The sequence below is a fragment of the Argentina silus genome (assembly GCF_951799395.1).
Source record: "Argentina silus genome assembly, chromosome: 3".
NCBI lineage: Eukaryota > Metazoa > Chordata > Actinopteri > Argentiniformes > Argentinidae > Argentina > Argentina silus.
In genome coordinates this window covers 5,194,054-5,217,382 of record NC_139657.1, presented here as the reverse complement: position 1 = coordinate 5,217,382, position 23,329 = coordinate 5,194,054, and the positions used below count along the sequence as shown (strand labels likewise).

Genomic DNA, 23,329 nt, shown 5'->3' with positions numbered 1-23,329 from the left:
GCTTAAAGATTCCTTAACTTTCCCGTGCATTCTCTACAGCAGTACGGAGGTAACATATTTTTAGCCATCTAAAGAGTCATCTCCAAGGAAAAGAGTCAGACATTTTTCTTGCATTCAGACCGTTTTTTCTTCAAACCGATCACTGTTATTTTCATTCTCGAATTACAATCACAGTATACTTTATCAGGCTGAGGCACTGCTTCCAATTCACCAGCAGCGCCAATAAAGGAAAGTCACTTTTACAAGGATGTATTTAATGCTGTATGCGTTATCATTTATCTAGAGTAGATACTACACCAACAGGGTAGTACAGTGTGTAGTGAAGTACAGTACACTGCAAAATTATAGTCTTCTCAACCAATCCTGAAGACAGAAGATTCTACAGCGATAGTCAAATCTACATCGATTTCCTACTGCTAGGGTCATGTGGCTAGAGGAGGTGTTGCGAGCTATTCTGAAAGTCCCTGCGAGTATTTTAGATACTACTACAGTGATAGTCTACAAAGCTCTGCATAATGACAGCCTAGCCCAACTACACAGTACTTACTGTACATTGTACAGTTACACATTACATTCCAGGAGGCATGTGATATGACTGCTGCCTAGCAGTGCCCACAATGTTTTAATTCAATAAACCTCCCAAAAGTGTAATTTCTACAACGGGACAATTAACATGTAAATGTATATAGTTTATTTATGGAATTTACAATGTATTTATACTATTTGTACATGTGTATCTTGTATATTATGTTTATATTATGTTTGTATCTGTTTGTGCTGTAGTGTTTTCTCGGAACCAGGCACAGAGGACAGAGTTCTAAACACCTGAAAAGGGGAAGTAAGTTTCTGATTCCATACTGAAAAGAGACACACACACACACACACACACACACACACACACACACACACACACACATACTGAAAAGAGACACACACACACACACGTACTCACACACACACACACACACACACACACACACACACACACAGAGAAGAGAAGGAGAATTTAAAAATGGCGAGATCTTGCTGTATATATTGTAATTACTTACTACTTGCAACTTTTGTTTTTGTTCAATGACATTTGTTTTTTACATGATTTAAAAAAAAAAAGTGAAAAGTAAAATTATTCATTGTTGAAATTACAAATTGACAAAACATACAAATCCAACTTTTGTTTTGGTTCAAAGACAAACAACCAAGTTTTAATTGATCAGTTGTGTTTATTTGTTATTTACAGGGTTTAACAGTAGCGTGTGTGTGTGTGTGTGTGTGTGTGTGTGTGTGTGTGTGTGTGTGTGTGTATGTGTGATTTATAATAAATCAAATGTGGAGTTGAATAAATGTGTGTTGTCTTTTGCTTAAATTGTCCTAAATGAACATCCCCAAAATGAAGCTGCAGGGATTTTTGGACCACTGAAAGACACCTTCGAGCCGGAATTGAAACAGCAACCTAAGGATCACTGTTATTGAACCTACAGTCCTCCGCTCTACCAATTGAGCTATCAAAGGGTGCCAAGGTGGGTGCCAGATCTGCACGTTTCCAACTTAGAGGGTCAGCGTTGGATGCAGAATGTGCCTCTGCCTAAAAACAAGGCCGTATCTTGGAGATGCAGGGGACTGAACCCTGGACCTCATACATGCAAAGCATGCGCTCTACCACTGAGCTACATCCCCGAAGGACAGGTGCATGGATTTTTGGAACACAGAGCGACAGCATGGTAGACGCTGCTGTTGACCGTCATGGCTGTGCTGAGTCAGGACACTTGGAAGACTGTCTAGACAAGGACACCTCATCACAGATGCAGGTCAACAGTCTCTCCCTGGTGGTCTAGTGGTTAGGATTCGGCGCTCTCACCGCCGCGGCCCGGGTTCGATTCCCGGTCAGGGAACAAGTTTTGTGGAGACACAGCCCTCGTCCGATGTAGACCTAGAAAGATACCTTGTTAAAAGTCGTAAAAAAAAAAAAATGTTCCTCCTTCGAGCCGGATTTGAACCAGCGACCTAAGGATTACTGTTATTGAACCTACAGTCCTCCGCTCTACCAACTGAGCTATCGAAGGGTGCCAAGGTGGATGCCAGATCTGCACGTTTCCAACTTAGAGGGTCAGCGTTGGATGCAGAATGTGCCTCTGCCTAAAAACAAGGCCGTATCTTGGAGATACAGGGGATTGAACCCTGGACCTCATACATGCAAAGCATGCGCTCTACCCCTGAGCTACATCCCCGAAGGACAGCTGCATAGATTTTTGGAACACAGAGCGACAGCATGGTAGACGCTGCTGTTGACCGTCATGGCTGTGCTGAGTCAGGACACTTGGAAGACTGTCTAGACAAGGACACCTCATCACAGATGCAGGCCAACAGTCTCTCCCTGGTGGTCTAGTGGTTAGGATTCGGCGCTCTCACCGCCGCGGCCCGGGTTCGATTCCCGGTCAGGGAACAAATTTTGTGGAGACACAGCCCTCGTCCGATGTACACCTAGAAAGATACCTTGTTAACAGTCGTAAAAAAAAAAAAGAAATACTCTCCTCCTTCAAGCCTGATTTGAACCAGCGACCTAAGGATTACTGTTACTGAACCTACAGTCCTCCACTCTACCAACTGAGCTATCGAAGGGTGCCAAGGTGGCTGCCAGATCTGCACGTTTCCAACTTAGAGGGTCAGCGTTGGATGCAGAATGTGCCTCTGCCTAAAAACAAGGCCGTATCTTGGAGATGCAGGGGATTGAACCCTGGACCTCATACATGCAAAGCATGCGCTCTACCACTGAGCTACATCCCCGAAGGACAGCTGCATGGATTGGCCGGGAATCGAACCCGGGCCTCCCGCATGGCAGGCGAGAATTCTACCACTGAACCACCAATGCTTAGACATCAGTTAAACTTGGCCTTGAAGAATGAATTTTTACATATATCAGTGGTTTCCAATTGTGAAATGTCGTAAAGGGGTATTCCTGCATTGCCCGGGAATCGAACCCGGGCCTCCCGCGTGGCAGGCGAGAATTCTACCACTGAACCACCAATACTTAGACATCTGTTAAATTTGGCCTTGAAGAATGAATTTTTACATATATCAGTGGTTTCCAATTGTGAAAAGTCGTGAAGTGGTATTTATGCATTGGCCGGGAATCGAACCCGGGCCTCCCGCGTGGCAGGCGAGAATTCTACCACTGAACCACCAATGCTTAGACATCAGTTAAATTTGGCCTTGAAGAATGAATTTTTACATATATCAGTGGTTTCCAATTGTGAAACGTCGTAAAAGTGTAGTCATGCATTGGCCGGGAATCGAACCCGGGCCTCCCGCGTGGCAGGCGAGAATTCTACCACTGAACCACCAATGCTTAGACATCTGTTAAATTTGGCCTTGAAGAATGGATTTTTACATATATCAGTGGTTTCCAATTGTGAAACGTCGTAAAGCGGTATTCATGCATTCACGCAGGCTATGTTGTCTGAGATTCCGACCCTCCCAGAATCTGGTCGGGTGTAGGACTTCGTGTGTTATTTGTTTGGAGGGGTTAGGGGTTGGTCGTTCTGTGTTACGTGTTGTATTTCAGTTAGGTAGGGGACTAGTTTAATTTTCCTTTCGCCGTTTGACATGAAAGTCTCGCTATTGGCAGCATGAGGGTTTCCGAACAAGGCACCGTAGGTGGCGGTAATGCACCATTCAGGTTGCCAAACGCCCTAAAACTCCGTCGAAGATGAAGAAGATGAAGCAGCAGAAGAAGAAGAAAAAAGACAAGGGGGAGCCAGAGTGTTCACTCGGCGTCTATTTCCGTCCACTGTCTGTCGAAAAATAAGGACTGGGCCGTATTTTTAACGCTGGGAAACAATTGGAGGGCTGTGAACATACGTCTTTTTTTTCTTTAAAAAAAAATAATATCTGCACATTGTCCTTCTTGATTTGAGCTTCACGTGTGTAATTCGCCACACAGCGGAGCATGTTTGCCCGCCAATCGGCAAAAAATACTTTATTTAAGGAGAGTGACTGCTACGCACATGCGCAGTCTGACGAGATCATCTGCCCTAGTGAATAATTGCCAATACTATAAAAACAAACATTTGTGACACATTTTAAAACGTCTTCCCACCCCCTTGCACTTCGTTGTCCGGCTACTTTCGCAAATGTAAATGACGACATAAACCTATTTGCAGAAACCCCTGCAGTGGCTACCTATTTTCCGGGGTGGATAAAGGCTACCGTTGGATTTCGACCAACTTCAACCATCTTCTAATTATAACAAATCTTTGAGTGAGTCTTCACTCAACGATTCTTTGGAGCACCCCTCAGTTAATTTAGTACCTTGTCTATAATGTCTGCATGAAGGATTGCAGTGATGGATGTAAGACTTGGATCAGATTTCAATTACAAAAGTAAGTGAAATGTCCACATGTCGTTTTCAAATCAATTGCACTATTTGTTGATGTTTACCATTGGTTTGGAACGTCGTGAGTTTAGCTAGGTAGCTGTGTTAGCTACTCACTACTAGCATGTTAGCAGCCAGCCATTTAACTTGTTCGATGATGATGGATTATTAACAATGTACTTCATTTTGTTCTATTTAGTGACGGAGAATGACATAATACGATTAATACAATTGCGTGCTACGAATAGTGCCATCTTCACAGGGAAAAGAAATTCGGCTATGCCTGCCTGGAGGTGAGAAAGCCATTGAATGTAACTGGCTGTGTAGCAGGTTCTGATCAGTGTTGTAGCCCATGAATGTTGTCACTACACGTCTCATAACCTCTCCTTACACTCACTGTATGTGCCTTCGAAATAGTTGTAATTTGTAGTCTATTCTAACGAGTTGACATGCAGCACAGGTACCGTGAACAGATGTTCTACTATTATTGCATAACTAAACAAAGAAGTGTGAAGTGAATAGGAAGTGGGTTACTGTGAAAGGGGTTTGGGGAGGTTGTGAGAAATTATAAAATACCTGTAGAAGGTTTTTTCATTTTCTTAATACTGACCGGTGGAGGTAGAAATCAGAGGACGGGCTCATTGTTATGCATGAAATGCATGTGTGTTTTATACCATTCTGTTCCATGTATTACAGTGAGCCTGTCCTCTGATTTCTACCTCCACCAGCCTCTCCTGACACAGACAGTATTTGATGTATGGTTGTGTTGTTGCATTATAAGATATGACTATGAAACAAAATTTCACTGAGTTCTTCACTTTGATTCTGCAGAGCAATGTTAAAGGAGTTGGGTCTCCATGGAAAGCTTACAGCCAGGCAGTTAAAAAAGAAGTGGGAAAACCTTAAGAGGAAGTATAAGGTAATGAAATATCTTGAATGCATTCAAGGAAGAGTGCAAGAAGCTCTCGCACTACAGGGCCGACTCTAGCCCGAGAACTCTCACTTTCACTCTCAGAATCCATTTTAGGAACTCCTCAGTTCTCAGACGATAAAGTCAGTGTTTTGGCCTCAAGGCTTTACTTCTCACACCCAAAGGAGCTATTCCTCGATCACCTGACAACTCCCTTCATCTGAAATGGGTAATTTGAAAGGACTTAGTTGTTGTTAAACCAAAAGTCTTTGGACAAAACTTCTTATATTGTCTTTCTCGGTTGTCATATGCAGTGTTGCTTATTTTGTGCTCCACTGCCCACTATCGAGCTACAGAAAATCAAGTGCTCCCACTCACCATGTGTGCTTTGTTGACACATGTTCTGCTTCCCATTGAACAAAGTACATACCAATCAAATAAGCCATTGGCTGCTGTACTTCTTAAAAAAGATTTCACTGACACACATTTGGCGTTGTTTCACGTGGTATTACATTTCTGTCCAGTTATCACCACCTCTTTTTGTAGGTCCACTTCTAAAGAATATTTGATTGGTGGCAAGGTGATTCTTGAAACTGTGATTATGAAGTGAACTATCCCTTTTAAGATGATTGTACCTGTGGTCCCCTTTTTGTTTAGGACTTCAAGTGCCCCCCATGTGGGATGGAGAACCAGGTCAACCCCAACTCCTGGCGCTGGTACCACCTCATGGATCAAGCCATGGCAGGCCATCTGGCTGGAACTGCCCGCATCCTAAACCCCTCTCTGTTTGACATGGAGGGCGATGATGCTGCACCCTCACCAATACCTAACAAGAAAGTGTGTCTGAGGCCTGAAGGGTGTGTGGGGAACATCTTTGAATTCTGGGCCAAGGCACAGCTTGGGGAGGGTACAAAGCTGGAGGACATGGAAGAGACTCCATACACAGATGCCGCAACTGAGGAGATTCGGAGGGCTACGGTGGAGTGTGAGATGGCCTTGCGAGAGGAGGAGAAGGCAACAGCAGAGAATGGGAGAGCCACATCAGAAAATAAGGAGGAGATTCGGAGGGCCACAGTAGAGTGTAAGATGGCCTTGCGAGAGGAGAAGAGGACAACAGCAGAGAATGAGAGAGCCACGTCAGAAAACAGGGGAATTTTGGGTGAATACGAGAGAACAGCGGCTGAGAGGGAAGGAATGGCGGATGATGACGTGAGGCCCGTCCTTATCAACACCGGCAGGAACATAGAGAGGGAGACGGCCGAGCTGGAGCGCCAGATTGCAGAACTTGAGAAGGAGAGGGAGGCGCTAGAGAAGGAGCAGGCAGAGTTTGACAGAGAGAGGTTGATTATGGACAGAGAGCGGGATGTGGTGAACAGAGAGAGGGCCGCTGTTGAGCGAAGCAGAGCTTCACAGGAGAAGGACAGGGCGGTAATGGAAAGGGAGCGGGCGGCTCTGGAACGGGACAGAGCTGTGTTGGACAGGGACAGAGCGTTGATTGAGAGGGAGAAGGCCGAGCTATTGAGAGAAAAGGAAGCCAATGTGAAATACAAAATTGCCAGGAGCTACGGCTCCACTGATGTGGAGGAACTGGACTCATCCACTATAGAGAGGAGAGAAAGACTGCTTTCCTTATTTGAGAGACTAATTGAAAAGCTTTGAGGGTTAATCTGAAATGAAAGGTGCAGGGATGTAAGTGATGCTGTGTGCACAAGACAAACATCAAACAATTCCTTGATCTTATATTCATCCAAATATGAGCTTTAGTTCAAATGTTTTTCACACCAACCACTGATTAATGCAACGGCACACAAAATACTTTATACTGTAATTGTCTGTTTACATTACCAAATGCGGTCAGAATGTCTGTACTGTTGGTACATTGTTAAACTGCACTTGGGCACTCTGTTGTGTTCAACCTTTCAGTGTAGTGTTGCTTTTAAATACTGCAAGTTATTAAGACACACAGCTCAAATGGGGTTATACACCCCTTCACCCCTTTAAAACTCAATTTTTAACCTTTCATTTTCAGCTTGGTATGAAACTACAGCCTGGGTAAGATACGTCACAGACCACTCTCTGCCCCGATATGGCTGCAAAATCGTCTGCTGTAATATACAACTGTTACAAAAGCAGTTTCCTGGTTATGGATTTTCTCTCTTGAACGGGCAGGTTGAAACGCCTATTTGAAAATCCAATCCTTGGAAACGCTATAAATTTTATTATTGATAGAATTACTTTTTAGCATCTATTAGTCATGCTAGTTCTCTGAGGAAGTAAGCAAGTCTAAAAAGTAAAGTAGCAGAAAGAGTCAGCACACACCAAGTAAAGTTTCAAATATATTTTTATTATAATCTCCAAAAATCATTCCACATGGACATTTCGGCCCCGGCCTTTGTCAGCGTGCGTACGTGCTTGGACGCACCCGGGACGTAATTATCTCACACAGGGCCATTTGAAGTGATTTTTGTGGATATGTTGCCTTAAGATTAAAATGTTATATATTTGAAACATTGGAACAAAACAAAATGAGAGAAGACCAAAGCACTCTCCTGTAAAGTTAGAAATGCCTTTATTGATGCATTTGAACAGAAACTTGGCCTTACCCTTCAACAGGGAGCGCTGATGCTCTTTATATTCCTTTGCCTTTATATTCCTCTAAAACGTAAATTATAGAAGATTTATCCTAAATTGAAATAAATCAACCTCAAAGCTAACTAGGTAAGAAAGACACTATTATTGAGATAAATCTGCATGATTCTGCAACAGAAGCAAAGTAAAAGGAAACCTCTACAGTTTGCAGAAATTCAACACAAATGGAAAATGATGAAGCATCTTTATCCTGGAGTAGATTGATTTAGTGATTAGTGAAAGTCTTGGACTATTTTAAACCATGTCTGAGAAATGCAATTTTAGTTAGTCCCGTTTAAAGTGCAAATTAGTCTAAGATTAATCTGTGTCTGGGAAACAGCCCCATGGTATCTGGCCAGAGAGTAATCCTAATTACCTGTACGGATTGCATACTTGTGTTCAGCCAAGCCATCCTGTAGACACCTATTTCTGCAGCCAATGTATTTATGTAGAATTACATGAGTGCTTTTGCAGTGAAGTAAAGGCTTCATTTGGGTATTCAGTGTTTAGATGCAATGTCAACAAAAATATTTTACATTGCCGCAGTGATTGCATTGGTTGCATCTGAAAGACCCCCTTGGTTTGTGGTCCAACCAAGTCTTGCGAGAGATGGCAGGGAGATAGATGGCTGTGGACCAGTTCGCCATTAGCGTTGGACCTCTGTTGAAGCTGACGGCTGGTGGATCTGGAAATATTTCATGCATCACTCTGCACTTCCCCCTAGTTCTTTTTAATTATACATTTCTGTACTGTATCCTAGTTACAAAATAGACTGGTTTGTTTGGTGCCCTTTTTTGCAAAAGATAATTCGGCCTAATTGTTTGGCCTTTATCAAAACGTTACTGTTGTACCCACAATCCTGAAAACAAGCTCCCAGCCACTGAAGTCTTCTTGGCCACACATTCTACAGACTCTGTGGAACTGGATAAATGAAATGTTTCCTTTTAGCCTATAGGATGATGATAATCGTGCATAATTGTATTTCTGTCTGTAGGCTTCCTGAAAATAGAAGTATGCCAGAATCTGTTGTTGTCTTTTCTGATGTTTAGATCCAAAAATAATAATGTTTAACTAACTGTCCTTGAAAGACATTGGCATTAGTGGCATTAGGTATTTGTGGAACGCAAACAATCCTCTTCTGTTCCTTAACACCAGAGGGCCACATCCTCAATGTAACAACCCCAGCAGATTATCTTGTCAAGAAATCTATTCCTAGCAAGATTCAGCACAAGATCTTCTTCCAGTTGCCTAGATTAGCCTAGGTTCCCATGCCACAACCTTTGACAGTCCTGGAAGATAAAGCTGTGTCCATTCGGTCAGTGAAACAATAAACCCCGAGGGGGGCGTGTCTGCCTCTGGTCTTGTGGTCAAGAAATGGCACATGGCTGCCAGGCCTTCTTCCTGTTCAAGAGTTGTGTATAAAGATTCTGCATCCATAGTGGCCAAAGTCTATGCTGTGCCTATGTTCTTTATCTTGGATCTTGTCACATATGTGGTGTCTTGGATGTAGGGAGGGAGGGAGGGAGGGAGGGCAAGAAAGGCTTGATAAAATCAAGTCAATATACTGGTCTGCCTGGTTGTTTGTTTTTAAAGGTTATTTCTTAAGTGCTTTTGGGAACGTATAAAAAATAAGCCATTCATGGGTTTTCGTTGAAAGGGCATTTGAACTCGCTATATCAGATGATGCCATGTTCTTTTGCTACTGTGAGAATACCATTCAAAAAGAAACTCCGTAGGGGTCAGTTCTCAGAAAGTGTTGTAGTACTTAATTTCTCCCCAGACAACCCAGCTGCAAGAGAGTAACAATTGTAAAATCTATATATATATATCGGTCAATCTTCTGTGCTTGAACTACTGAAAATAGTTAAATTAATAACTTCACCGCTAGAGAGGAGTAGGCCTGGATTGTCAGAAGAGAGAACGTAATGAAGGATGCAAACTAGTCACCTTTCCGCGAAATTTGCCGTTTTTAATCCAAAATAGGTCACCTACGTGATTCGTGTAGATCAGATCAGATCAGATCAGAAACAGGTTTAATACTGTCTGTATAGATGAAGCATACTTCGTGAGCTGTAACCGAAAAACAACTGGCATTTGGAAAGCATCTTGCTCGCTGGATCGAATCCTCCGTTAGCTAGTCAGAGAAATGTTGAGCAACATTAGCTAACATAGCTGATTAAATAATTCAGTTGTCGTGTGAAAATTAGCTGCCAAAGAATGTTAGACAGCTAGTTAGCTATAACATCAGATGAACTAACGTTAGTAGCTGGAGGAACCAATTAGCTATAGTAGTATTAACTGGTATACGACTCCTTGCCGTTGCTCCCTGGACCCTGGCGATCTGTGTGAAAAGTTAACTAGTTAGCTAGCTAACGAACTAACTACGACTAATCATAATAATACATACAATTTGTATAGCGCTTAACTTACTATCCATGAACTAATGTTTTTCCTCTGGTTAATTTTCAGAATGAGAGAATTAGGTGAAAGTGAGGCGTTGTTTGTTAAACAAGTGGATTCGGGGATCAAGTGCCTGAATCCACCAGTGCCTCCAGTTCTCTCCCTTTTGACAAATAAATCCCAGATTGTTCCTGTAATGTAAATCATACGGCATTTGATTAAATAAATGTTTTGTACCTTATTTTGCTCAGTCCTTTAATTGTTTTAGCCTGTGAATTGGACCAGAGTAATTTCCCCTCTGCAAAGTCCTCTTTAGTTCTGCAGCGAATTTGGCTTCATTTTAGGGTAAGAACTTTCTATACCCTAATCCTAAAAATCACCAGAAAATGTAAAAGCTTAAAAAGAAGAAAAAAAAATCTTTCCGGGGGGCATGCCCTGGCCCCTAGCAGGTCTGCTTCCCCTGCTCACACATTCTTCTCACCTTTTCCACCCCTAACCAGTTTGCCTCCCTGAGTACTCAAGCTATGGGAAACTCACCCCTAACCAGTTTAGCACTTTATGGATGATAATGGAAACATCTTACAATACAATAAATGAATTCAAGTATATTCTTAATTGCAAAACAGGCAATACCGGGTCATGTCAAATCCACTAACAATTACCATTTGAATCAATTAATTTTTGACTTACTCATTAACAGTACCTTGGTTGTACTTTATTGAAATGTAATAACACATTCTAAAATCTACTATTACCACTGAATGTTTTCCTGCACTTCTGAAATTGAAATGTATTAAAAGGGCTATGTAGTCTAAACCCTGATTTTCTGGTGTTTTACATGGTATTTGCACATTGAGGTTTAATTGAAATTGTGAAAAGTATGATGACCATCCCTTAGTGTGACAGCAGTTTGAAAAGTGCGCCTTGAATTACAGCTCGTTTTGCATGGGTGTGATTCAATGACAACCAAATACAACTCAATCAAATAAACCAATAGTATAATTTGTTGACATTTGACGTGCCTCTCGTTTTAGCCAGCACTAGCAGTGCACACAGTGACAGCTACAGATAACCGCCTGAGCCGAGACGACATGAAACTGGCCATTTAAAATGTTATAGTAAATCCAGCAGAGTTTTTAAATATCTATTTGGTATCATCATTTAGGCCTAATCATTCTAGTTATAGTATATCACCATAATACCCAGAAATAATGATTATGGAAGTAACGCGGAAGAAGCATGACCAACTTCGAAAATTGTGTTTTATGGGTTAGACAGTGGGTATTTTTTTCAAACTTAACACTTTGATAGATAGTAAGGAGGAACCCGACGACGTTGCAGCCTGAACGGAGCACGTTTAAGGGGCCTGCTAACTCCAGGTGAGAATTGATGTACGAGTCTTAACATAGCTGCGGTTGGACATCAGATTAGGGAGCGGAGAGACACAGAAGTCAGCATCAACAGTGACCTCTAACGGCCGGTCGGGCTACTCCGAGCGGATGCTGCAGCTAGACCAGATATGTTGGTTTCATCCTCTTTCGTGTTATGCTATCAAATAGGCTTTGGCTAGAATAGCGTCGCCCTATTTGGCTAGACGCTTGGCGTAATGGTTAGCATAGCATTTATACAATTCTAGCATTTACGCCTGGAAGAGCTGCGCCACCGAGAAAATCCGATTGCAAAGCGTTGCCGTTGGCCGACGTCAGACTCAGACTTCGTTTTGTCCACACTTTTTTTTTTTTTTTTTTTTCACTTACAGTCATTGCCATTGGTTTAAAACCTCTGGTCGTGTAGTGCGAAATGGATTCAACGACGAGCCCAACGCCTAATGTCACGGAAAACTCATATAAAAGTAAACGGTATTCTTATTTTTCCTCGCCGTACAGAGTATAGGTAAAGGTAAAATGCTTTCCGTGCAACCGACTATAGGCTAGCTAGCTAGCTAGCAACATCCTGTTTAGCACCACTGCGAACATTTGCATTCACTAGCTAGTGGCTGAAAATGTGACACCCTAGGCTAGTTACCTAGCTAGCTACCATAGTACTGAGTGTGATATTCTGTATTTAGACCAGTGTCAGACATAGCATGACTGCTGACGATACTCTGTTTGCTAAATTTCAGTGACCGAAGAGGACGTTAAGAGGTTGATTGAAATACGTGCCTCCAATGATGCTCTTTTCACTGGAAAAAGAAATGCTGCCAAGCTTGCCTGGAAGTACGTAGCTAGGTTTTTTTTTTCTTCCATGGAAATGGCATGAATGACAACAATCAATGCATTGGCTACTGTAGAAACTTTCCATTAAAAGCAATGTCAGTGATTTCTGTATGAAGTCAATCAAACAAAAAAATTGTAATTGCACAATCACTTTTTTGGGGAAGACCAGACAGGAGAGAGTTGCAGTAATCAAGCCTGCTGCTTGGTAATCATTCCTTATTGCTTTAGTTGTGAGGAGGTGATACAGTTGCCCTACTCTCGTTATAATAGTATTTTAAGTATATTTCATTGAGAATATTTAAAATATCTCTGACAGTGGCTTTAACTCAATTTCCAGTACCATTTTGAGGAGTTCGGGTCTTCATGGAAAGCTGACTGCTGACCAGATTGCCAAAAAATGGGACAATCTGAAGACTAAATACAAGGTGTGTGTACGGTTTGTCTGTTCTGGAGGAAAGACTGAAAAACAAGTTTGCACGTGTGATTGTCAGTTTGTATGTTTCCAGAAGAAAAAGCTTTTGCCAGTGTAACAACACTTTTAGACATTTAGTCATTTGGTTCAATCAGTCTATCTCTTGATGAAAGTGATGTAACCCCTTGAACTCTGTATTTGGCCTTTGCTTTTACTTGAGTCTTAATACAGTATACTGATATCAATGAGTAGATCATGGCCTTATCATGTAAACCATGATTTTACTCTCCAATTAACGTCCTTTGTTTGTCCAGGACTTGAAAAACCCTTTTCATGGCAACGAAAGTGTGGCAAGCAGCATCGCCTCCTGGCCCTATTATCACCTGATGGAGGAGGCCTTGGAGGGGCGACTCTTCAACAGCTCCCAGGTCCTGGCGCTCGACGGCTTAGGTGATGATGATCCGGGTGCTTCCTCGCCACAACCCAATGAGAGTGGGCAAGAGAGCGAAAATCCAGGGAGTAATGACATTTTGGAGTTCTTAATAAAAACTGAAATGGAGGAGGGTGTGGGGACAGAGAACATAGAGAACGATGGAACAGTTCACGCTGATGCAGCTCAGCCAGAGGGTGCCACCATGGGGTGGCGAAGGATGTCGGAATGCACATATAAAAGTAAGTCTTGATGTTTGACTTAAAAGCCAAGAAATGACCTAAAAGCCAATTCAGCATGAAAGACAACCCACCCATTCCAGTTTCAAGTGCACTCGTTACAAATTGAATGTTTACTTCTCACAAGAAGTGGCTTTGCTGATACATGTGGTTTATGTTATTGATTAACATTGATTGCTGATTGACAGTGACAGAGCCGGAGACAGAGAGACTGATAAAGTTGCGTTCCGTGAATGAGGCTCTCTTCACAGGAAGGAAACATACTGCCAAGCCTGCCTGGAGGTGTGTACAAATGTGAACACAATTTTACCTGATATACCCTGCTGTCACCATGACAGAGCTGCAGTACCTCATCCTTAAGACTTGTGCAAAGAAAAAAAGATACTGTATTCCTCACTGTCCAACTAAAGTAGAGGGTCTAAGAACATTACATACTCTGTATAAAAGTATAATAAAGGTTGTCTTCTGGGCAATTGAAGAATGGTAGGTGTGAGATACATGAGGACCATACATGTGGTCCTGGGTGGCTCAGTTGGTGAAGCATAGCACTAGCAACGCTTAGCTTGTGGGTTCAAAATAATCAAAATATGAGTGCATACATATTTGACATGGTCCCAAGTAGACTTTACAACAAATGTTATTACCAGTCTGTGCAGTTCTGCTGGTCTAATGATGATACGGCTTCATGTGATGAGGAATGACAGATTTACACAATCACTGTCTCTGTGTTTTCTTTGCAGGGCCATTTTATTTGAGTTGGGTCTTCAGGGAAAAGTGACTACTGACCAACTTGCCAAAAAGTGGGACAACCTCAAGAGGCGATATAAGGTAGAGAGAATGAATAGGTGGTGTGTACTGGGGGGGGGGGGGGGGGGGTCAGTCATCAGTTTCAAGTCTGTGTCAAATTGTATGCTCATGTTTAATTTTGGATCCATTTTCAAATAAAGTATATAGCCTTTAAGTTTTTAGTTGCCTGCTGAATTATAATAGAATCATGACATTTTAAGGTAGACCCAGCGATATGATGTTTGATGTTGATATGCTCCTTCATTATATTTAAATGAATTCACATAATAACAGTTGTCAGGTGACCATATCAACTGCTTTTACAGCTCTAACAAGTTGTCCTCTACATTTAATCCTCACTGGCCTCTTTATTTATGCAGTGACCCATCTGCATTTAAACTTGTGATTTCCCTATAACCTATGAGAACAACCTTTTCTTTTCTTTTCTTTTTTCTCCCTCGTTTACATGAATTGAAACCAACACGCTTGTGTTCCGCTTCCCTCTGTTAATGTTACTGTTAATACATATACTGCTTATACTGCACTACTTATACAGCTCATATACTGCTTATACTGTTCATACTGCATTCTATATTTATTCTGCTTAGAATGTTACTGTTAATACATATACTGCTTATACTGCACTACTTATACTGCTTATATATTGCACTACCTGTATATATTGTTCACATTGCACTTTTCTGCTTTTTTTGCACTTCTGGTTAGACGCTAACTGCATTTCGTTGTCTCTGTACTTGTACTCTGCACAATGACAATAAAGTTGAATCTAATCTAATCTAATCTAATCTGTTAAGGAGTTAAAACACCCAGCACACGGAATGGAGAGCAACCCCAGCTCCTGGCCCTGGTTTTACCGCATGAACGATGCCATTGAAGGCCGGTTCGCCGGGTGCGCCCCAATCCTGACGCCTGTGGTGGAGGAGGGCGACGAGGAATGCGAGCCTTCGCCGCCGCCCAGGAAGCGTGCTCGCCGGACGCCACTGAGAGGGGGAATGTCGGAGTTCTTGACAGAGTCGGAGATGGACTTGCTGGTGGAGACAGAAGACAGGAACGGAGCCGCCATGGGGGAGTACCACAGGACCATGGAATTCTCATATAAGCGTAAGCGGTGTAGTTTTGTGGAAGTTCTTTAATGTTTTTTCTCATCACATGAGTTTTATTTTATTTTCATCTAGCAGACACTTTCATCCAGAGCGACTTACTGTTAGTGACATACTGTTAGTATGTTTGTCTAAAGTAAGTATGTCATATATATATATACTTACATACATATATATATTATGCACAGTGCCCTATATGAGTAATGGGACAGTGTAATTGTTGCAAACAATTACTATGAGCTTAAAGTACAGATTCTCAGCTTTTTGTATGGTGTTTGTGTACATATTGGTTTCACCGTTCAGAAATTACAACACTTTTTATGCAAACTCTCCCAGTTTCAGGGTACCTAAAAGTGATGGGACATATTCATCAAATGTCCAAATTAAGCACTCATGTTTAGTATTTGATCGACAATCCTTTGCATGCAATAACTGCCTGACGTCTGCGACCCCACTGACTCCACCAGACGCTGGGTGTCTTCTCTGGTGATGCTCTGCCAGGCCTATGCCCGTACTGCAGCCAGTACGCCAGTTAATCATGGTGAGCATTCTTCAGTCATCTACTGCAGACGTCTTCCTTGGCCTACCAGGTTATTTGCGATTTCTGAGCTCACCAGTGCTTTCTTACCTTTTAATGATGTTCCAAACTGTTGAATTTGGTCGGTTTTGGCTATGGTTCTGATAGATTTATTCAGATATTTCAGCCTTATAATGATTTCCCTGGCTTTCATTGACGCTTTTTTGGTTCTCATGTTGACAGACACCAATAGCAGACTCTAAAGGCAAACGCAAAGCCTAGAGTTAATACAAGACATTGAGAGCTCTCTTATGACTGCACAGTTGATATGACGGAACACACCTGACGAACTAGAAACACCTGTCAAGCCAATCTATCAAAGTGTTGACATTTCTGAATGGTGAAACCAATCTGTACACAAATCTGTACTCTATTTTAACCTCATAGTAATTGTTTGGAGTGTAGAGCCAAAAGAAGAAAAAATGCTTCACTGTCCCATTATTTATGCAAGACGCAAGTAATTCTCATTGTTAAGAAAGTAAATCTTTAGTCAACTCCTTTATTCATTTATTGTTGTCTTTCCATCAAGATAGCTTCAGTAAAGCTGCATAATGCAGAAACAGAATTGCACACTGGCTATATTGCTTTTCTTCAAGTCATTTTGCAGTAAAATGACAAAGTGATTCACAATCATTTTACAAAAACGTACACTAACAGTTTGAAGGGAGTTCTGTTCTGGCTGTGTATCAGCTATCTAGTTTTTGTATTGTTATATGGTAACAAGCAACAAGTAACTTTTTTACTAACAACTGCGATAATGCTAATCTTTGCTTGCATTACAGTGACTGAGGAGGATACAAGAAGATTGATAGAACTGCGTGCTTCGAATGAGGCTCTTTTCACAGGGAAGAGAAATACTGCTAAGCCTGCTTGGAGGTGAATCAGCTTTTACTGATATTTTTACATGCCACTATGTAAAATATACACTCAGTTGGTTGTCTACTGTCTGTATTTGACTTTCCTTCTTTCTGCAGGGCAATTGTAAAGGAGTTGGGCCTTACAGGAAAGTTGACTCCAGACCAGGTTGCCAAAAAATGGGACAACCTAAAGACAAAATTCAAGGTAATTGTTTGTGTGTCTTTGTGTACAATAGAAATTCACACTCATCACCCCATTTGTCAGAACTTGTGTGAGAATGCTTGACAGGATGCTGGGAAGGTCATATGAAGATATATTTCACATTTTGACGCTTACACCTTGTATGAAATGTGGTCCTGGAATGTGGTTCTGGGATCATATTACAAATGTGTGCATCGAGAACTTGTAAAATGCGTTCTATATGCCCGGGATTTACCTGCAGCCAGGGCCGCCGTACTGATTGGCCACAGTGCCCTCGAAAAAATATTTACACTGTAAAAACCCTGCAGCCCTAGTGATAACAATTGTTCACACAAACTGGTTTCTCTGGCCTCAATTTAAACTTCAATTTACGTGATGGCTTTAGTGCCTTGGCATTTGGTCTTAGTGCCCAAACAAATTGGTGCCCTTTCCAATGGCCTTGCCCTAAAAAATGAAATTCCAGGCCTGCTATATGCGCTCTCAATTGTCTCTCCATTGTGATCGGATTCCGTTGGAATGTATCTTCCAGTGTACACTCCTGGCTACTTTGATCAGATCTCACATTTTGATCCCACATTTTGAATCAAGGTGTAAACGCACTCTTCAATTTCCTCTGATTGTGAAGGACTTGAAGTACCCACCACGTGGCATGGAGAATCAGACCAATCCTGCTTCCTGGCCATGGTTCCAGCTGATGAATGATGCCATAGAGGGCCGACTGGTTGAAAAGGCCCGGAAAATAACGCCCATTTGGGTGAGTGATGAAGACTACTTATTTGCATCCTCGCCACCCCCAGCTGAGAGAGACTGCCCCCTACCAGAAAGGAGCGGTATTGCCACAATGGAGGAGGGAATGGGAACAGTAGACACTGAGAGGGATGGAACTGTGACGTACATTGACGCCAGTGGAGAGGAATGTCCAACACCTGTGGAATTCTCCTATAAGAGTCAGTGGTTTTCTTCATTCGTCCTGTTTCTGAATGTTCTTTTCTCAAAGTATGTAATGGTGCCTGTCGAAAGTCTACACACCCTTTCAAATTGTTCACCTTTTGTTGCCCCAGAGCCTGAAATTGAAATACATGTTGTTGTTTTTTGTTGATCTATACAAGTAGATTTAAGTAAAAGAAACATTTCAGAAAGGGGTTAGGGTTGAGAAGACCTGTTTGCATGAGTCTACAAACCCTTTGCTGTGGCCCTCCTAGAATTGTCTCAAATGCCCAAAATGTCTTAAACAAGTTACTCAACATGTTCATTTGAGTCCATCTGAGTGCAATAATAAACAACCCTGGTCTTTGTGGGTTCAAGGAATCAATTACACAGTCTTGAAAGGGTATGCAGAATATATATATAGGCACTTAGAGTTTTCCGCAATGTTACCTTCTGTGGTTCCACCAAAGTTCACTCTTGCTATTCCCCAAGCTTTATCCATCTCTAAGCTTCTCCTCTTTTTGTAGCTTTGGCAGCTGAGAAGGTGAGGAGATACAAAGTAGCTAGGTGAATGCACAGGCTGGTAGTTCCTTGAAAATCACAGACAGTGAGTGACTGTGGTAAAACATTGGGGTCTTGCCAATTGCAGCCAGTGGTATCGTCTTGTCTGGTATTACCAAGGATGAACAGAAACATGTTAGGCTGTTACGGTGATTTTATTGATAGTAATATGCTTGTGGTAATATGCTTTGGAAAGTTTAACTATTCTTAAATCTACTGTTTCTTTCATGCCGTTATGTTAAATTGAAAATATAATCTCAGTTATTTGAATCCCCATTTTGGGTTTATGCTTGATTATAGGTTTTTAGACAGCGGTGAGTTGTTTGTTGATCTCTCTCTGCTTTGTGGGCGCCCGAGAAATCAGAGAAGCGGGTCCAGTCAATGTTTTTGTTGTTGGGGCTTTGGATTTTGCGGTACGCCATTGAGCTGAAAACTCAAGTTTACATGACCCCATACTGTTTATGTGTGCTAGTTCTGTTTCACAGTTTGTGTGTGTTTTGATGACAGTGACAGAGCAGGACACAAGGAAACTGATCAAATTGCGTGCTGCTAATGAGGTTCTCTTCACCGGACGGCGGAATGCTGCAAAGGCTGCATGGAAGTAAGTGGGATTTTAAGTTTAAAAAAAAAAGAAAGAAAGAAACTCTGATGTATAGGTCACTCTATAGAAATGTCGGTAGCACTTTACATTACAGCTCGGAATAAGTAGGTAATAACATGGTAATAACCATGGCACTTACCAGTAATTACTTGTCGTTACCAGTAACAAGAAAGACTTGTTATTGTGGTAAGGTAAGTTGGAACAGAGCAGTTAGTTACTATGAAATAATGTGGTATCAGAGCAGGAAAATTACCTGTTCCAGTCCTTGGGGTGGGGGGGGTTAGTTGAGCAGTCTTATGGCCTGTGGGTAGAAACTATTCCAGAGCCTGTTGGTCCGGTCTGGATGCTCCAAGACCTTTTTCCAGAAGGCAGCAGAGAGAACAGGGCTCGGGTGCCTGATGATCTTCCCAGCCTTCCTCTTGCACCTCTCAGAGTTGAGGTCCTGAATGGCTTGTAGCTTCCGGCCCATGATGTACTGGGCCGTTTTCACCACACTCTGAAGAGCCTTACAGTCGAGGGTGGTGCAGCTGCCGTACCAGGCGGTGATACAGCCGGTCAGGTCTGGTCTCATGGTCACCAAGGGCTATTTTCAAAGTTAAAAGCTACAGAATATTACCTCGTTAAGTTCTGTTGAAAGTAGCTGGCTCTAACGTTAGCTGTGGAGCTCAAGCCATAGGACTAGCTTTGGATTGTAAGGTCACAAACCTGTATTCAATATTGTTATGTTAATAAATGAATATTTATAGCTAACGTCTTGTTATTGTTGTGCATGAAATATTGTTGTGAATATCATGGGAAATATTATTCAGTCCAACAGAGGAGCCAACTCCATCCAAGTATGATACAAAGGTTTTGATTTGCCAAAGGTTTTTATTCCTTCTCCACCCACAAACTATTACATTACAGAGAAACATTACCTACTGGACAGCTTGTTATTCCTAATGTCAACATCTCAATGTGTTAAGGGAAAATTGACATTTACATTAAATGTATGGAGTCATCCATAAGCCTTTCATGTTGGCCGATGTATCAGACCCATTGGGTTTCTTATGCTGTTAATGATCTAGTGGATGCATGCATACTGATGGGTATGACTACTGTACTACCACTGACTGATGGTCTAACCATGGTAAACATGGTCTTGTCAGCTTAATATGCGACACAAGGGTAGAACAGAATGGAAACAGGTAATATATAATTTTCCAGGTCTTATACTACTTTGTTTCATAGTAACTGCATTCTCTGTTTTGGAGTAACAAACCATGGTCTTAGTTGAGGGAAAAACAGGGTACAAGCCTAGAACAATATGGAAACGGTGTAACAATAATATGGGAACAAGCATCTTTAATGGAAAATAATGAATTGGAAACTACAGTCAACAAGGTAATTGTCTCATTACTGGTAGCTATAGTGAATTACTGGTAATTACCATGGTTATTACCATGCTATTACCGACTTATTCCTGCTAATGTGAAGTGTAATGTAAAGTGCTACCGAAATGTCTTATCAGACTCTGTTTTTCAAACTTCGTTTTTCTGCAGGGCAATTTTAAAGGAGCTGGGACTCCTGGGAAAGGTGTCAACATACCAGGTGTCTAAAAAGTGGGACAACTTAAAGAGGAGATATAAGGTAATGTGTGTTTCATTGGTGTGTGACAGAGAAGTACCTTTTATTTGCTCCTTTACCTTTCCTCCCATTTTGACCTGAAATTGAAGACATAAGACCTCATTTTTCACTTATCTTTGGTGTTGTTGACTCATCCAAATGGATTTTACACTCTTATCTGCGTTCTTTGCTGCACACACACACACACACATACAATGCCATGCGTAGGTAATGGGACAGTGAAGCATTTTTTCTGCTTTTGGCTCTATACTCCAAAAGTTTGGATGTTAAATCAAACGATTACTATGAGGTTAAGGTCCAGATTCTCAGCTTTTATTTGATGGTCTTTGTGTACATATTGGTTTCACCATTTTAGAAATTACCACTTTTAATTACCAAAAGTAATAGGATAATTGCCTTGACGTGTGTTTCTGGTTAGTCAGGTGTGTTCCGTCAAATCATTTGTGCAGGCATAAGAGAGCTGTCCCTTGTTATTTTATTCTATTAAATAATAAAGGGTTGAGGTTTTTATATAATCGGGTTTCCCACCTCACCCACACTGAGTTTGTACAGCTGTATTATTTTGATTCTTTTGTTTTCCTGTTTTCCATCACCAACCTGTTTTTCTTGTGTACTAAATACAGTTTTAACACAAAACACTTCCAGGAAGAAATAAGATTGTACAATTTCTTGTGGTGACGTTTTGAAGTAATTTAACTGAAAGCGGTGGTTAGAATACCCGGTTAGAATTGGCATGGCTAAATGCTAGCCCAGAGCTGCAGCAAAGTTGCCCAAATATGAGCAAAATGGAAGTGGAAAAAAAAAAAGTTAGGTCTAATGTTCAAAATGTACTACTATGTGTTGTGTACCACATTGTGACCAACACGTTCATCCCTTCTATCCCCTAGGACCTGAAATACCCTCCTGTGGGCATGGAAAGCATGGCGGACAACGCCGCCTCCTGGCCCTGGTTCTACCTCATGAACGAGGCCATGGAGGGCCGTCTGGCGGCCAGCGCCCCCGTTCTTACCCCCATCACACAGGATGATGAGCACGACCCTCCGCTGCGGAACCGAGGACGCCCAGCCCAGGACAGGGGCGACATCTTGGACTTCGATCAAGAGATGTACGCAGACCCAGCCGCGGAGGAGTGCCATCGAGCTACGGCGGAGTGTGAGAGGGCCTTGCGGGAGGAGCGGTTAGGGAGGGGGGCTGGGGGGGGCGCAGACAAGGGAGCAACGCTGGAGAGGGAGTGGGAGATGGTGGAGAGGGAGAGGGCCGCAGTCGAGAGGGATAGAGTGTTGCTGGATAGCGAGAAAGCAGTTCTGGAGAGAGACAGAGTGGTGTTGGAACAGGACAGGGCAACGCTGATGAGAGAGAGAGAAGCCTTTGAGAACGAGAGGGCGGCCATGATGAATGCCGTTACAGTGGTGCACCCTGGACACCTCCACTCAGCAATGGGGATGTAGATCGCATTCCTTTCCCCAATGGGGAAAAGTGTGAATAAACGATCGTCCAGCTCAATGGGGGAAAACCACAAAAGGATTACGGGCCGTGTTTCGAAAATAATGAATGAGAGACTAAGACAATTCACTTAGAAAACAAGACTTTTACAGCATGTTTTCACCTTTTATCAGCTAGAATCAAAACATCTACTCTTTTACTCTGGCTCTCCCCAGGATCATGAGGAAAGCGGATTGTGTCAGAGAGTGTGCTGATTGATGCATTCAAAACATTGGCTTGTATTTGTTTATTCAACTCAACTAGTTAAAGATTTTTGTCAACATTGCATTTGTTTTGAGTAACATTTCGGAATTGCTCTCTGTGTTGTTTTTCTTTTAACGTCACAGGCTGAAGATGGAATGAAAGCCTTAAAAATGTTTTGATCTAACTCATCTCAGTGACTTCGTACTGTCTTATAAGTATTGGTTACAATATATTGTAATGATACACTAGTAACATAGCACCAATTGTGAGGAAACTGAATGTGTATAAAACCTCAACTATGTTTGCTGACTACTCTGATATGATTCATTCATGTGATAGCTTTTTCCACTTTCAAGCATTTAAGTTGCTAGGCCTACATAAATTTGTGCTTAGAAATACTAAAGTAAATTGTTTGAGAATCTAGTAATCACGACATGACCAAAGCTCTGACGCATCTGCAAGTGAGAAGTGTGACAGAATATATTTTTGAAGAAAGTACACCACTCAACAATTTTGTGTACAGCCTTACAATAAAAGGACCATACTCTGCTCATTGTTTGTTGTCTGGTGGTCGATGAAAATGCAGGGGTGAAAATCTCTCAACATCTTGCTTCACCTTTGTTAAAACATCTATTAAGAGGGCAATCTAGGTACACCATCTATCAATCCATCCATCCAACCAACCAAACCATCTTCAACTTTATACACTACCATAGTAAGACTCACTTTCTTTCAACTACCCAGAAAATCTATATCTATCGTCAAAACCGTTGTTAAACAT

At 41.9% G+C, this 23,329-nt stretch overlaps 2 protein-coding genes across 3 annotated transcripts; both read left to right on the top strand.

The window, feature by feature from the left end:
* Window positions 1-4,260: 4,260 nt before the first annotated feature.
* LOC310801703 (uncharacterized protein) lies at window positions 4,261-9,417 on the top strand. 2 transcript variants are annotated; one of them, XM_083665788.1, is made up of 4 exons: window positions 4,261-4,376; window positions 4,569-4,662; window positions 5,201-5,288; window positions 5,937-9,417. In XM_083665788.1, the coding sequence occupies exons 1-4, from the start codon at window positions 4,340-4,342 to the stop codon at window positions 6,936-6,938; spliced, it is 1,221 nt and encodes a 406-aa protein (XP_083521914.1). In that variant the 5' UTR covers window positions 4,261-4,339; the 3' UTR covers window positions 6,939-9,417. The 2 variants fall into 2 exon arrangements, with proteins under 2 accessions (XP_083521914.1, XP_083521915.1); XM_083665789.1 differs by lacking the exons at window positions 4,569-4,662; window positions 5,201-5,288 and having other exon boundaries at window positions 4,341-4,376.
* Window positions 9,418-11,956: 2,539 nt separating this feature from the next.
* Window positions 11,957-23,101, top strand: LOC310802650 (uncharacterized protein). The gene is made up of 13 exons (XM_083667135.1): window positions 11,957-12,159; window positions 12,430-12,523; window positions 12,861-12,948; window positions 13,250-13,607; window positions 13,793-13,886; window positions 14,345-14,432; window positions 15,206-15,512; window positions 16,871-16,964; window positions 17,063-17,150; window positions 17,773-18,094; window positions 19,143-19,236; window positions 20,778-20,865; window positions 21,750-23,101. Exons 1-13 carry the CDS (start codon window positions 12,108-12,110, stop codon window positions 22,308-22,310), a joined length of 2,328 nt encoding a protein of 775 aa, XP_083523261.1. The 5' UTR covers window positions 11,957-12,107; the 3' UTR covers window positions 22,311-23,101.
* The last annotated feature ends 228 nt before the right edge of the window (window positions 23,102-23,329 follow it).

Excerpts from the sequence above, each read along its gene's own strand:
- LOC310801703 (XM_083665788.1), top strand. The coding sequence starts at position 4,340 with ATGGATGTAAGACTTGGATCAGATTTCAATTACAAAA. Across the intron at positions 4,377-4,568 it reads ATCAGATTTCAATTACAAAA|TGACGGAGAATGACATAATA; the intron begins GTAAGTGAAATG and ends TGTTCTATTTAG. Across the intron at positions 5,289-5,936 it reads ACCTTAAGAGGAAGTATAAG|GACTTCAAGTGCCCCCCATG; the intron begins GTAATGAAATAT and ends CTTTTTGTTTAG.
- LOC310802650 (XM_083667135.1), top strand. The coding sequence starts at position 12,108 with ATGGATTCAACGACGAGCCCAACGCCTAATGTCACGGAAAACTCATAT. Across the intron at positions 13,887-14,344 it reads ACTGCCAAGCCTGCCTGGAG|GGCCATTTTATTTGAGTTGG; the intron begins GTGTGTACAAAT and ends TTTTCTTTGCAG. Across the intron at positions 16,965-17,062 it reads ACTGCTAAGCCTGCTTGGAG|GGCAATTGTAAAGGAGTTGG; the intron begins GTGAATCAGCTT and ends TTCTTTCTGCAG.